The 13,945-nt window shown below is 32.5% G+C and overlaps 2 protein-coding genes across 2 annotated transcripts; one reads left to right on the forward strand and one right to left on the reverse strand.

Moving 5' to 3' along the window:
- Positions 1-5,496: 5,496 nt before the first annotated feature.
- LOC103490596 (uncharacterized) lies at positions 5,497-8,053 on the reverse strand. Its single transcript, XM_008450175.3, has one exon. The coding sequence runs from the start codon at positions 7,284-7,286 to the stop codon at positions 5,778-5,780; it is 1,509 nt and encodes a 502-aa protein (XP_008448397.2). The 5' UTR covers positions 7,287-8,053; the 3' UTR covers positions 5,497-5,777.
- Positions 8,054-10,215: 2,162 nt separating this feature from the next.
- LOC103490597 (uncharacterized) lies at positions 10,216-11,720 on the forward strand. The gene is made up of 2 exons (XM_008450176.3): positions 10,216-10,442; positions 10,531-11,720. The coding sequence occupies exon 2, from the start codon at positions 10,681-10,683 to the stop codon at positions 11,572-11,574; it is 894 nt and encodes a 297-aa protein (XP_008448398.2). The 5' UTR covers positions 10,216-10,442; positions 10,531-10,680; the 3' UTR covers positions 11,575-11,720.
- The last annotated feature ends 2,225 nt before the right edge of the window (positions 11,721-13,945 follow it).

Here is a 13,945-nt window from a genome sequence, read left to right on the forward strand (position 1 = left end):
TGTCTCAATGTACTGAATGTCTTCTGAAGCGGTGGTCGTCGCGTACGTGGAGTCCCCCTCGTCCTCGTCCTCAACGTCGTCGCAATATGTCATTTCCCTGTTGATCAAATTGTGAAGCAAGGCACATGCTAGAATGGTGCGACACTGGACTTGCAGGAGATAGTACGACTTTCCACGAAGAATGGCCCAACGACCCTTTAGAACACCGAACGCGCGCTCAATAACATTCCTTGCGGAGGAGTGCTTCATGTTGAAGTACTCCTTTGCATTTGTTGGCGCATTTGCAGCACCACGCCACTCTTGCAAATGGTACCGTTGGCCTCTATACGGGGCGAGAAACCCCTCCGCGTTTGGATATCCCGCATCGCACAGATAATAATATCCTGTTATGAAATGGTTTGTTTATGAACTTTAAATAGGTAAGTAGGAAGCGACAGTGTTTTATTATAAAGAAGATATACCATTTGGCACTTGTAGTCCATTTTCTCGTGAAATCGCATTACGTAGGATCCGCGAGTCTGCTGCAGATCCTTCCCAACCGGCAAGGACATAAACGAAATCCCCTTTCGTGTCACAGACCCCAAGAACGTTTGTGGCAATTTCCCCTTACGCGTTCTGAAAGTAGGTCGATCTCCTGCGGGGACGTTGACCTTTATGTACATCCCGTCTAACACGCCAAGGCAGTTCTGCAGGTTGAAAGAAACACGATGAATTAACTGCGATGTACCTAAAGGTCAATTATAGTGAACTTCTATGATGCCCACCTCGAAATACTTCCAACGTTGATCATTGCAGTAACTTGTTACCGGAACAGGTCTCTTTATCAACTCCTCGTACAGTCGAAGAACAGCCAACAATACGATGTTGAAATGTCGAGATACTGTCTCACAGGAGCGTACAAATTCTCGTTGTATGACGCGGTTCTTCACGTCATGAGCGAGGACGTGCAAGAACATTGCTACCATTTCCTCAACATCGACAATTTCAGTTGAAGAAAGACCAGCCACATTTCTAAGTAAATGGCATAGAATTGCGAATGTTCGCCTATCCATCCGCGTGCTTTGTCGACACACAAAATCTGATTCGTGTATCATGCGAAAGTAAGCAAGCTCCCTAATTCTATGGCGTGTATCGGGCGGTGTATGTGGGAGACGCTTATTGTTGTTCATTAATAGCTCCAACGTTAGTAAAATCTGACGTTGGGCCAACGTGAATGCAGTTAGAACTCCAATAAGTGTTTGTTCATCCATTACAATGTATGTAAAGTTCCCTAAAAAACATGTACTATTTAAATTAGTACAATATCGATATATTGTGAAAAGATATGTAAACTTAGTAATATCCGTATTTAGTAAAACTATAAACATAGAACAAAAAAATTAGATTATGAGTGACGAGAACATTGAAAATTATACATAAATTTAAATAAGTTGCAAATGGAAGTTTATCCTATTTTCCTAATATTTTTCAACTCAATCCCTTTTAACTAACTTTCCTTTGTGTTTTGTTTTTCTTAAAACACCCCTAATTTTGAAGACTATTTTTTTTGAAAACCGAACAATAGTTTGGAATTTGTAATTTGAAATTATGACTTATAATTTTATTTTATTTTCAACAAATTTTACAATGTATTTTAGTTCTAAAATAAGTATTTTAAAAATAGAAATAAAATTGGTTGAAAATAAAAAAAAGAATTTCAACAAAACATAAAGAAGGTTAAAATAAAAGAAAAATATAAGAAAAAAGGAAAATAAAGTTTATGAAGAACTTTGAATAAGTTAGAAGACGTTTGAAGAAGTTTCTTTTTTTAAAAAACCAAAGAAAATTTATCATGGAAATAAATTTATTTTTTTTCAATGTTTTTGATAAATTGATATCATTTTCATTTAATAATATATAATTGAGCGGTGTTCAAAGAAATATATGCAACTAATTAATTATCTATCCTCTTTATCTTCCGTAATTTATTTTTTTTAATTCACTTTTTTTAAAAAAATTATTGTTATCTATGGTTGGCTAAAACATCTTAATAAGTTTTTAGGTAAAATATAATTTGTATTTGGATTGTATGTTGAAAAAAATTAAACCTAATAAAAAAAATTTGTTATTACTATATAGAACTAAACCCTAAACCCAATAGAAAAAAATTTTGTTATTAGTATATAGAAAAAAATTCTTCAAAAACAGAAAATTAATATCAATCCTCTTTCTCTTCCGATATACATTTTTCTTTAAGAAACTTTTTTTAAAAAAATTATTGTTATCTATGGTTGGTTAAAACATCTTAATAAGTTTGTGGTTAAAATATAATTTGTATTTGGATTGTGTGTTGAAAAAAATTAAACCTTGTAGAAAAAAAATTGTTCTTACTATATAGGGGAAAATTAAACCCAATAGAAAAATAAAATATTATTACTATATAGAAAAAAAATTGTTAAAAAACAGAAAATTAATAGGATACAATATGTAACAAAATTAAACCGAATGTTCTATATACATATTATAAACGAAACAAAATGTTAATTATAAAATTATACAAAACTGGAAAAAAAATAAATAAAAATAAAATACATTATCGAAAGCCTACAAACGGCTATTACAAGAGTACCTCTTCAAATAATTTCGAACTCCTTCGTCGCAACGTCCTACATAAGAGAAGAAGATGATTATTATTTGTAATTAAAACACAATAAAAAACGTATGAAAAAAAATAAATATACATACCTTTTTATGACGAAAAATGTTACTCCAAATGAAGATTGAATCGGGAAACCGTAAGAATAAGATTAATTTTAATTTAGTAGCCTCAGAGTTTTGATTCCATTCAAAATAATGAATGGAATTCCATCATAGTTATAGAAAAAAAAATAAAGGACAGAAAGGTATACAAAACATATCGCAAAAACCATACACTAAAAAGACATGGAAGAGACAACCTACATGGTAACGGTAATGAATACAAAAGATAAGTTACAAGCACAGAGAGGGTACAAAAGATACATGGTAACAGTAAAGAAGAAGAGGACTTACAAAATATAAGTTAGAACCATAGAGAGGATACAAAGAGGGAGAAGAATGCAATGAATCAAAAGAGGAAAGGTGGTAATATATAGGGGAAAGATGGGGTAAGTTGAGAGGACTTGGAAGGAGGTAAACAAAAATATAAAGACCAAAAGATCAAAGTACAGCCAACTGCAACATATCTATCAATAAAATACAGGCCCTATCTCTCTGCTACAACTGACATAAAACATAGCATAGTCAAAGGCTATATACTGAAACCTATACCAAAACCATACACTACAAAAACATGGAAGAGACAACACTGGACAGAAAGGAAGAGACAACACTAGACAGAAAGCAAGAAGAGACAACACTGGACAGAAACCAAGACCAATTGAAAGTAAATGAACAATGTAACAATACAGACAAATAAATTTTGTAAATTAAAGTAAATGAAAGTAAATGAACAGAACAATAAAACAGAATAGAAGGATTGTAATAAATTTTGTAAGCAAATGTGAAGTCAAAACCATACACTAAAAAGACATGGAAGAGACAACACTAAAGCAATAAAGACATGGCAAAAGAATACAGAGAATACATATAGAGAACAATACAAGAATTGTAAAAAAATGTAACAAATTTTTTAATGAAACAATTGTACAGAGAGCTAAGAATAGAACAATTGTAAAAAAATACAACAATTGTAAGAAAATTGGTAAGAATACAGAGAAGACATGTTACAATTCTAACAGATAAGTAACATGGCCGGAGAAATTGAACCAATAACAGACAACAAATAGGTGCAAGAATACAGAAGACATGGCCGTAACTACATACATTCATTACAAAATAATTCAGTATTACACAAATTCGAACTCATCATGGCCGGAACTACATACATTCATTACAAAATAACACATAGGTAAAGAATACAGAACACAGAACACATAGGTAAAGAATACAGAACACAGAACACATAGGTAAAGAATACATAACACACAACACATAGGTAAAGAATACAGAACACATTGGTAAAGAATACAGAACACAACTACATACATTACAAAAGAATTCAGTATTACACAAATTCGAACTCATCATCGGCTTTAAAAAAAAAAGTGGATTGAGAACTCCAATACCTCCCTACCAAGCTCCAATGGCAGAGTGAAGTATCTGTCTTATTGCCAAGCGAAAGACCGGAGAGCATAATCGAACCACGGCGGCAAGGAGGTTTGAAGGAGCCAAAACCCACGATTCCAAAAAGGAAATTGTGTTCGGAGCCAACGAAATCGTCGGCTTCAACGAACACAGAAGTCCTTTCGAAGTGAGAGAGACGGATGAGAGAGATGTAGAGAGAGATTTGGCGTAACGAAATCTGGTTTCATCGCGAAAACGCAAGGGCAGAATGGATTAAAGGATGAAGACGAAACCCTACATTCGTTGAGGGAGAAGACGAAAGGAAGGAATGGATTAAAGGATGAAGACGAAAAAAACCAAAATTGACCGGACAAAAGAGAACGAACACAAACCCTAGAAAAGTTGAGGGAGAAGACGAAACGAAACATCCTTTCGTTGAGGGAGATGACAGAAAGAAGAGAAAAAGGAAAAAAATTTCGAGGAAGAAGGGTTGAGGAGAAGATTGAAATCGGTTTGAAGGAAGAAATGGAACACGGATTGCGGGGAACGACGAAACCGGATTCACGAAAACGGGAAACACGCGTATCGCCGTTGGAAGGGGAAGACGAAATCGTGTTAAGGAAACCCTAAAACTAGGGTTTCCTTAACATTGGGCCCAAATGGGGGTTAGGATTGGGCTAACCTAAGCCCACAGCCCTAACCCTAACCCCAAACAGCCCCTAAGTGATCATGGCATAAACATGTCATCTCACCCTAATGTGTTCAATTAAGTAGTACTAGCTCAAATTTTTTGAGATAATTCAGGTAATCAAATTTGATTAACTCGTCCCTTGTATATTCTTATAACCATTTTTTTAACAGTTTGCAAATTGGAAAAGTTATGTCTAGAAAGGAGGAGAATTATTTCTTTTTATTACAAAAACCAACAGGAGTAATGATATTAAAATAAAATTTCATGGGAAAGAAATTGGAGGGAATGAACTTTAGAAATAATTAAGAAAAGGAATGTTTTTGATAATGATGATCATATTATATTCGTAGGAATGTAAATCTGATCTTAGTCAGAGGTCTCACACGTGCTCCAACTTCCGCGAGTTATGAGACACGCCGTTGAAATTATACATAGTTCCGGTCATCGAAATAACGTATTTTAGTGAAGGAAAACCTTTCGATTCTGACAAAATGTAGAGAGAGCACAAATAATGAAAAATTAAAAAAAGGAAAAAAAAAAACAATAAACCAGATGTAAACTATCTTTAGAAAACTTTCAAATGAAGGGAACACCACAACATCAAAACAATACTATTCCCAGAGGATCAAAATAACATTCAGCAGTCAAAAAAAGATCAAATCTTGCAGTTAAAAGATTGATGTTATTATCTATTCAACATGAAGAACACAAACATATATCAGCAGCCAACTATTTTTCTATTGTGAAAGAACCCATAATGTTCCAATCAGGTAACTTTGGAATCAGATGGTATTTAAGATCAAAGGAAAAATGGATTAAAACATATTTTCCCTTTTAATTTCATAAAATTCATCTGTTTTTTTTTTTTTTTTTTTTTGGCAACAGAACTGGAAAATGGCAATGAACAATATAATTTATATCATCACTCCAATCAGCGTCTCCTTCAAGATAACACGAGCTCATTTGCTCCAAGATGAGGGCGAAGGCAAACACGAACTTCATGTTCTTCTAGACCAACGCGATGTTTAGGCACCATGATCTCTAGACCAGTGCCCGTCTCGTCTCCATAAGCTTCTAGCTTTGCATCGTCTGGGATCCTGGTTGGCAATGGAATCTCTCTTATGAACTCTCCAGGAGGGCAGTGCTCGGGCGATGGATCTGTGAGCTTGAATGTTCTGTCGTTTCTTTTCACAAAGGGCATACAGCCAGTGCTCACCGATGTTATCTTTACAACCCCATGAGTGAGGTTGTTCCACCAAGTTACTTTAACCCTTTCTAGATCAGCCAAAGGCAAGCTGACAATTATCAAATATCCTTGCTCGTCCTCGTAGATAGTTTTTGCAGCTGTAACCGGACCATAAATGTTCCTCATTACCCCACTGAAATCGTTTAACCATAGAGGCTCAATTGGATGAATTTCTGTATCTTGAACTCTCTCATTATGTTGGTTAATGAGCAAACAATAGTCTTCATCACTACCATGTAGAAATGCATCCTTCTTCCGCTTTTTGCCTTTTGGCGACAGATCCATTCCTCCACCATTTACATGGTTCATTGGTCGGGTTGACAGGTTAAGACTAGCTCCATTTAACAATTTTCTCGGTGGAGGATGGGAGCTGGTCTTCAAGGGAGGAAGTGGTCTTTCCAGCTCAAATTCTGTGCTGGGAAGGTTCCTCCATGAAGAAAACTCACTTGCTTCGGGTGGGATAGAGAAGTTAAGATCCCTCCCTGTAAGTTCTATCCATCTTTTCTGCTCCTCCTCGTCAAGACCTTTAAGATTCGGCAATGAAACAAACTCTATCCCGTGGACACATTGGGGATTTGATAAGCCCCTGTAATGCTTTCGTTGCATCCTGTGAGACCGAACAAATCCCCTGTCAACGCTGTAAGGGAAAGGACGTTCACCCTGACGAGAGTGTCCATTCATATAACTCCTGAGCTGCATTTTTCCCAATGCATTCTCTGGCCTTTCCTTAAAAACCCACATATACATATTCTCCATATCGTGTTGAACCAAGAACACCTCAAGCTCTAGATCTGATTTATCAAATCCAGAAACCCCATTACTGTCACGAATGATTTTGCACTTCGATTTCTCATTCAACACAGGCTTAAAATAATAACTAAAGAAAAACCAAGCACCCCAAACACTGTCTAGTCTCTTGGAAAACTTTCGTCCAGCCTTGGGGAGATTAAGAAGAGCATCGGTTTCATTAATTTGGGTTCCCAAACTAACATCCAACATATCGAAAGTGTCTGAATTCCAGGGTTGAGGAGGAGGACTACGCTCGGCTGAAAGAGGAAGATTGATATCGGGCGGTCGGGAAAGAACAATAGATCGATTCATCTCTCGCTCGAGTTCTTCATGAGACATAGAACTTGAATCCATTGACAAAAGGGTAGATGGGTGGTGATTTTCCATGGTTAAACTTGTTAGCAAATCTTCTCCCATGCCCTCTCAGCCCTTAACCCAGAAAGAATCCTTGGTTACCCACAGTTACAATAAGAAGAAACTATCTCCAGCCTCCTCTGAATTTAACAGTATCAAATCATAGCACATCCATACAAATCCAGTTTCTCAGATAAAATCAAAACCAACTACAACGAACACTTTTCACTTCCAACATTCAGAATCATGGTCCACTTCAACAACAGAAATTGAAAATCTCCTTTGACCCTCGATTGGGGGGAAAAATTCCCAAAACAGAAACCCAACTAAAGATGAACAACAGCCAAAAAGGAAAGGGGGAAAAAAAATAACCCCAGATGGGGATGAACAACAAACTTGCAAACAGAAGAATCCCAGCAACAAAACGAAAAGAGAACCTATCCAAGATTTGTATGAACCAATTAATTCCAATAAATATAGAACAAGAAACGGAAAGAACTTACAATTACGTATGGAATTAGAGAAAGTAGGGAAGTGAAAAGAGATTTCAATTTGAAGATGGGTTTTCAGATTCTCAAAATTAGAGCCTCCTTTTACACAGCGCAAGAACAAACAACCCTCATCTCCTTCCCCAAATCCAATCCAAAGCCCACCGGAGCCGAGGAGAGAAGTGACAAAGAGTTTGAGGAGAACAACGATAACGGTGTCCGTTAATCAGGCCGCTTAATTTCGACGGAGTTATTGATGGAGTAGGTTAAAGCATTGACGGCGTCTGCTAGCGGTGACGGCGCGTATTTTCATTTTTCCTTTTTCTCTGCCCTCTTTTTTTCTTTAAGGAATTTTTTCTCTGCCCTTGTCAAGGTCATGAATGTAATGACATGTATGGGCCATAGCGTACTTTACCGGCCCATTTATGGATTTTGGCTCGAAATTTATTGGTCCATGTTATTGGGCTCACACCCCCATAGTTCACGGCCCATCTTACTTACGCACGCTAATATTTTTAAGATTAATAATTATCTGGGTTAAATTTCCCTCTTGATTTATTACCTTAAGAGTTAGAGGTAAATTTTTCTATATTTGCAGAAATCATTTACATTATATTTGTAAATACTTTGTAGTTTGTACTTTATTTTTTATATTCACAATCGTTCCTATAGTTTAAAGAGTTTATGACATACACTTGTAAAAAGGTTTTTAAAAAGTTTAAATCAATTTCAATGTTATAGAGTGAATTGTAAAAATAACCCGAAGTTAAAAATCAAATTTGAATTGTAAAACATTTTGCACTCGAACTTATAAAAGTATTAAAATTGTACTCTCATCTTACAATAACAAAAAAATTGTAGCAATTGTATAAGTTTAAATGTCTAAATTTTATCATTTTGGAGTCTAATTTCTACAACTATTGTAAGTTTAAGGAGTCAATCTTGATTACATGAATTAAATGAGCTAATTTTTATTGGTTGTTTTTGCGATCTATGCGAAAATGTAAAATTAAACATTAAATAGATTATAAATTATTAAAAACATATTTATAGAATCTCATAATAAAGACTTATCCAAACCTTTAGAGAGAGAGCCATATTGCTTTTAAACTTTTTCAAAAAATATATTTGTAAATAGCCATTCCAAACATACCCTAAATATAGAATCTATCCGTCAATCAAATTTAAAGATAAATATTTTCAAGAACATAGGGAAATTTTAATTAGTAGATTTTTTTGAACGTAACATATTTAAATCTAATATTTTGCCTTACTATTATTAGTAAATTGTGGACCATTATTTACAAAAACAAAGAAAATATCGTCCTCCCAGCTTTATTACTATAAACTGAATATTATCACATTGAAACAAAATTATAACAATAAATCAATGAATATTATGGAGACAAAAACTTCCAAAATAAATTATTATGGAAATAAAAACAACTATGCATTATAATGGTTTTTGAGTACATCTTATTTATTTGCACACTTTCCATATTGGATTGTATTTGTACATGCATTCAATTGTTTAGATTCTCAATAATTATTATTCACATGGAATCACTTCATTATATATTTTTCTTCTCTTCTTTTACCTTCCATATAAATTTTAGTTGGCAAAGTTTAAATATTTGGTTTAGCTTATTTAAAAAGTGTTAAAAGCAAGTGGATGTTCTATTTCTCACCAAGCTAAAGCATTTAAGAGACAAATCGAAAGTTAAAAGACATGTTTAAGCATATTTTCAAGTTTAGAAACAAAATAATCACAAGCTTCCAAGTTTAGGAATATGTTAGATATTTATTAAAGTTAAATAGACTAAATACTAAATAGTTTACAAATACAAAAGTTAAAAAGACTAAACTCGTAATTTAACGTTCCTTATAAAAGTTTATTTTTGACACCTAAGTTTAAGATCTAGTTTTAATTTGATCATCGAGTTTTAAACTATTACACTTTACGATTAAAATTTGAGTTAAAATTCTACTTAATTCGTCGTTAGGATTCAAAAGTTAAGTATCTTCAAAATTTGAGTTTTGCTTTATTTGATAAGTTTAGAAAATAATAGCACTCTTAACCTTAAATCTCCACTAAATACTCGTTTCGGTTGGAATCTTATGTATATTTTATTAAGAAAATAGAATTAATTAGCAGTCACTGATTTTCCATCCTAACTACTTTTAATTTAAAATTGACCAAAATGAATATTAAAAAGGATGGAAGAATAATTGAAGTTAAATAGAAATACAAAACTTGTAAAAAAGAAAAAAGATAAAAAAGTAGATGAAGAAACTAAAAAGGTAAATAGTTTAAAATAAAAATAAAATCAAAGCGTGTTATTTTTATTCTTTGAAATATTTATGGAATGTGATTCACAATAGAGGGATGATTCTCCTCTTTTGCATTCAAACCCAAACAACCAATACCAAAATAATTCAATATATATATATATATATATATATATATATATATATATATATAGTGTTTTATATACACACACGCTTTAGCCAAACCCACCCATGTGAGCTGCCATCCAAGCAACTCCCACAAAATACAATCACAAACCCCAAATTTCATATTTAAATTTCCTTATTCTTCACCTTCCCCTTTCTTAATTTAATCACTTCCTTCATCTTTTTGGATTCTTTCTCATTTTAAAATTTCACAAATTGGGTTTTTGTTCGCATCTCTTGATTGTGGCTGCTCCTTCATTCTCTTCCCTTTCTAAAGGTAATAATTTCCCCCCTTTTCCCCTTAACGCGTTTATTCTCCTCTTCCAAAGAAACTTGCTGCAAATTCACTATTGCGTTTGTTTCAGGCCACAATCTACAGATTCTTAAGTGATTTTAGTTCTGATTTTGGAGATTTCGACGATTTCTGTTCATGGGGTTTTAGAATTTGGATTGTGGAGTGGGGGGTTTTGGTAATTAATGGTAGGGATTTGAGATTGTTCCCAATTCAAAGGGGAATGACTTCTTTTAGTGGATTAGGAATTGGGTTGAGTTTAGTTTTTGGGTGTCTTCTGTTTGCTCTTGTTGCCGAGCTTTACTATTTGCTATGGTGGAAGAAAAGAAGTATAACTTCTTCACAAGCTGAAGATGAATTCACCAATTATGCTAAAGAGTTTTTTCATCTCATTTGTTGGGATTGGAAAAAGGGTTCTTCTTCTTCTTCTTCTTCTTCATTACAACAACCCAACAATTCTAGAGAAAATCAAAGGAATCTAGAACTGAGGAATCAAGAGTCTGATATTGAAATTGGTTGTAGTAAAGATTTGTTGTTGAAATCATCTGGTGGAGAAGATGGAGGAGTTGAGTTAGAGTTGATGAGACTGCATAATCTTGCAGGTCCACCAAGGTTTCTTTTCACCATTAAAGAGGAAACTAAAGAAGATTTAGAATCTGAAGATAGAAGCAGAAAAGGATCAAGAACAAGAAGTCTAAGTGATCTTATATTAACAGTTGATACTCCTTTTCTTACTCCTTTGCCCTCTCCTCCATTCAAGCCAACAACATCTCCATTAAACCCTTTGAATTCTTTCAAACACCATGGATTCAATATAAATCCTCTCTTTGAATCATCAAATGATTTGGATTTGAGTAGGCTCTTATCTTCACCTCCCCCAAAATTTAAGTTCTTAAGAGAGGCAGAAGAGAAATTGTACAGAAAATTAATGGAAGAAGCTCAGAACAAGCACAATAAAAATGCTGGGTCAGTTCAAAGTTCTGAAATTAGAGCCATTTCCATTCCTAAAGAAGCAGTTCGAGAAGAAGAAGGTCATCATGTCTCACCATATTCTTCAAGTTCTTCACAGGTTCTTCCTTTAGCTTCTTCTCCATCTTCAGAGCACATATATATTTGATAATGTTATTTTTTTTATTAGATAGGTGCTTATGATTCAATTGATAATTCAGCTTTTGAGTTGATTTGCATTATGTATCAAAATGCAAACAACTTTCTCACTTTGGGTTTGATTCAACAAGTTAATTAATTTAACTTTTTTTTTAATTCCTTTTTCATTTCAAATTCCATTGAAATGTTGTCCTAGCATGGATGAAATTTGGAAATCTGACACTCTTTCATTAGTAGACAAAAGCCAATTATTACATTGTCTTCATGAACAGCCAAAGATAATAATAAATTCATTTGTAGATGTGATGATCTGTTATTATACCATTGGAACTTTTGTCAGCAATTTGTTAAATCAACTGTTCTTCCTTTATATCATCAATAGGATGTTTTGAAATTTAAGTTTGAGGTTGGAATGGAAACTTCAAAAACTGTCCTTTTTAGTAATTTAAGCTCTCGTCCTTTTCTATTATCTATAATCAACACTAATTTAAATACCCTCAAAATTTGTTGAGAGGGAAAAGTTGCATCTTTGTTAAATTATGCCTTTTTTTGAGAAAAAATGTTCACTATCACAAACAATTAATTCTATTCCATCAATTTTCCCATCACTGTTGGACTGACATGAACTTAGAATCTTTCTTTCATATTCGAACTTTTTTTTTTATTAAGGCAGGATGATATTTGAAATAGTAACAAGTGTCTTATTCACTAAGCAATACTCTTTTTCACTATTTCATTCAAATTGAATAAAAGAGAGCTATTCTTTTCTTTAAAGTACAAGGACATCTTTGAAAAAAGCTTAAATAGTACCCTGAATTAGTTAATTTATATTCCACTTGATAACCATTTTGTTTTTGGTTTTGAACATTATTAAACTTACTTCGACCTTTAAGTTTCTTCATTTTTTTTTGTCTAGTTTTAAATAATTAAACCAAAATTTAAAAAATAATAATAAAAAAAAAAAGTAGCTTTTGAACAGTTGTTTTTGTTTTAATATTTGACTAAGAATTCAATCATTGTAAGACTTATTTTCCAAAAACAAGAAACAACAAACGAAAAGGTTACAAAGCATCTTTAGTTGTTATGTTTTAGCATGTAAAAATTTAGTTAACGTCATGAAAATCGAACATATGATTTTTGTGTAGTTTGTGGACTCATTTGATCTCCTGTCACCTTATCAATCTCCATACACAGCTGAAAATTTTATCGAATATCAACAATATTACCTAATCATTTAGATTATTAAATTATCACAAACAGTAAATGGATGAAAAAGTGTCTTTATAAGTTTAACAAATTTTTGTAGTAACAAAAGACAGATTGTGCACATGGTGCATCATTTTGCAAGGAAGTTTTTTTTTTTTTTTTTTTTTTTTTTTTTTTTTTTTTTTTTTTTTCAAAAAAAGAAGCATAGAAGTAATATACTTGTTCAAAATGGAAAAGTGGATAATACTTATAATTTGTTCAACTAATTTAAAAGATTGAAACTTGGCTAAATAGAAGACAAATGATTTTCTCTAATCCATCCATGCTATATATAAATTAAATCACTAATAACAATATTTGATACTTTTTTCTACTTTATTCTCCATTAAACACACTTATATGGTGAAAAAGTGATCACACCCTAAAAATAAAATCAAAATGAAACTGAAATGGCTAAAAAATCATTTAAAAGAAAAATATAAGGATACAAATGAATATTAAAAAAGAAAAAACAATACTAATATAAGTAATATCTAAACCTATTCTGAAAGAGTGAAACTTTACCGAATGGAAGATAGTGACTTCACTAATCCGTCTATATTAGTTAAATATTCAATTTGAAATTGAAATTTTGTGGGGGTAAAATTGAGAATTCAATATATATACATATAGTTTTGTTTTATTTATGGAGAAAACAACTCATTTCATTTTCAAATTAGGGCTAAAAAAGAAGTTGGAAGTTGAAGACACAAAAAATTTAATGAGTTGTGTTACTCATTTGGCTCATATGAAATTGAATTTCAAGAAAACAACAAAAAAAAAAAAAAAAAAAAAAAAACTTAATTACATTACTCTTTCAAATAAAAAGGAAATAGAGACAGGAAAGCAAAGAAGAGAAAAAAGGGATATTTCTTTGTTTACCACACATGGCCCTCTTGGCAATCAATGTAAATAATTTGAAAATTTTGAAAAACTTTTGGACCAAAATAAATAAATAAATAAATACATACACATAGAATATATAAAAACATTAACTTAGAGAAACTTTTTGTTTCATTTATCTCATAAATAAGGATTTTTACTATTAATTTAGTGAAAATTTATATAATTTTACATACTCAATCACTTACAACTTTAAATTAAATTCATTCAAAGTACTATTAAGGGCCATAACC

This window comes from Cucumis melo, chromosome 11, assembly GCF_025177605.1.
Source record: "Cucumis melo cultivar AY chromosome 11, USDA_Cmelo_AY_1.0, whole genome shotgun sequence".
NCBI lineage: Eukaryota > Viridiplantae > Streptophyta > Magnoliopsida > Cucurbitales > Cucurbitaceae > Cucumis > Cucumis melo.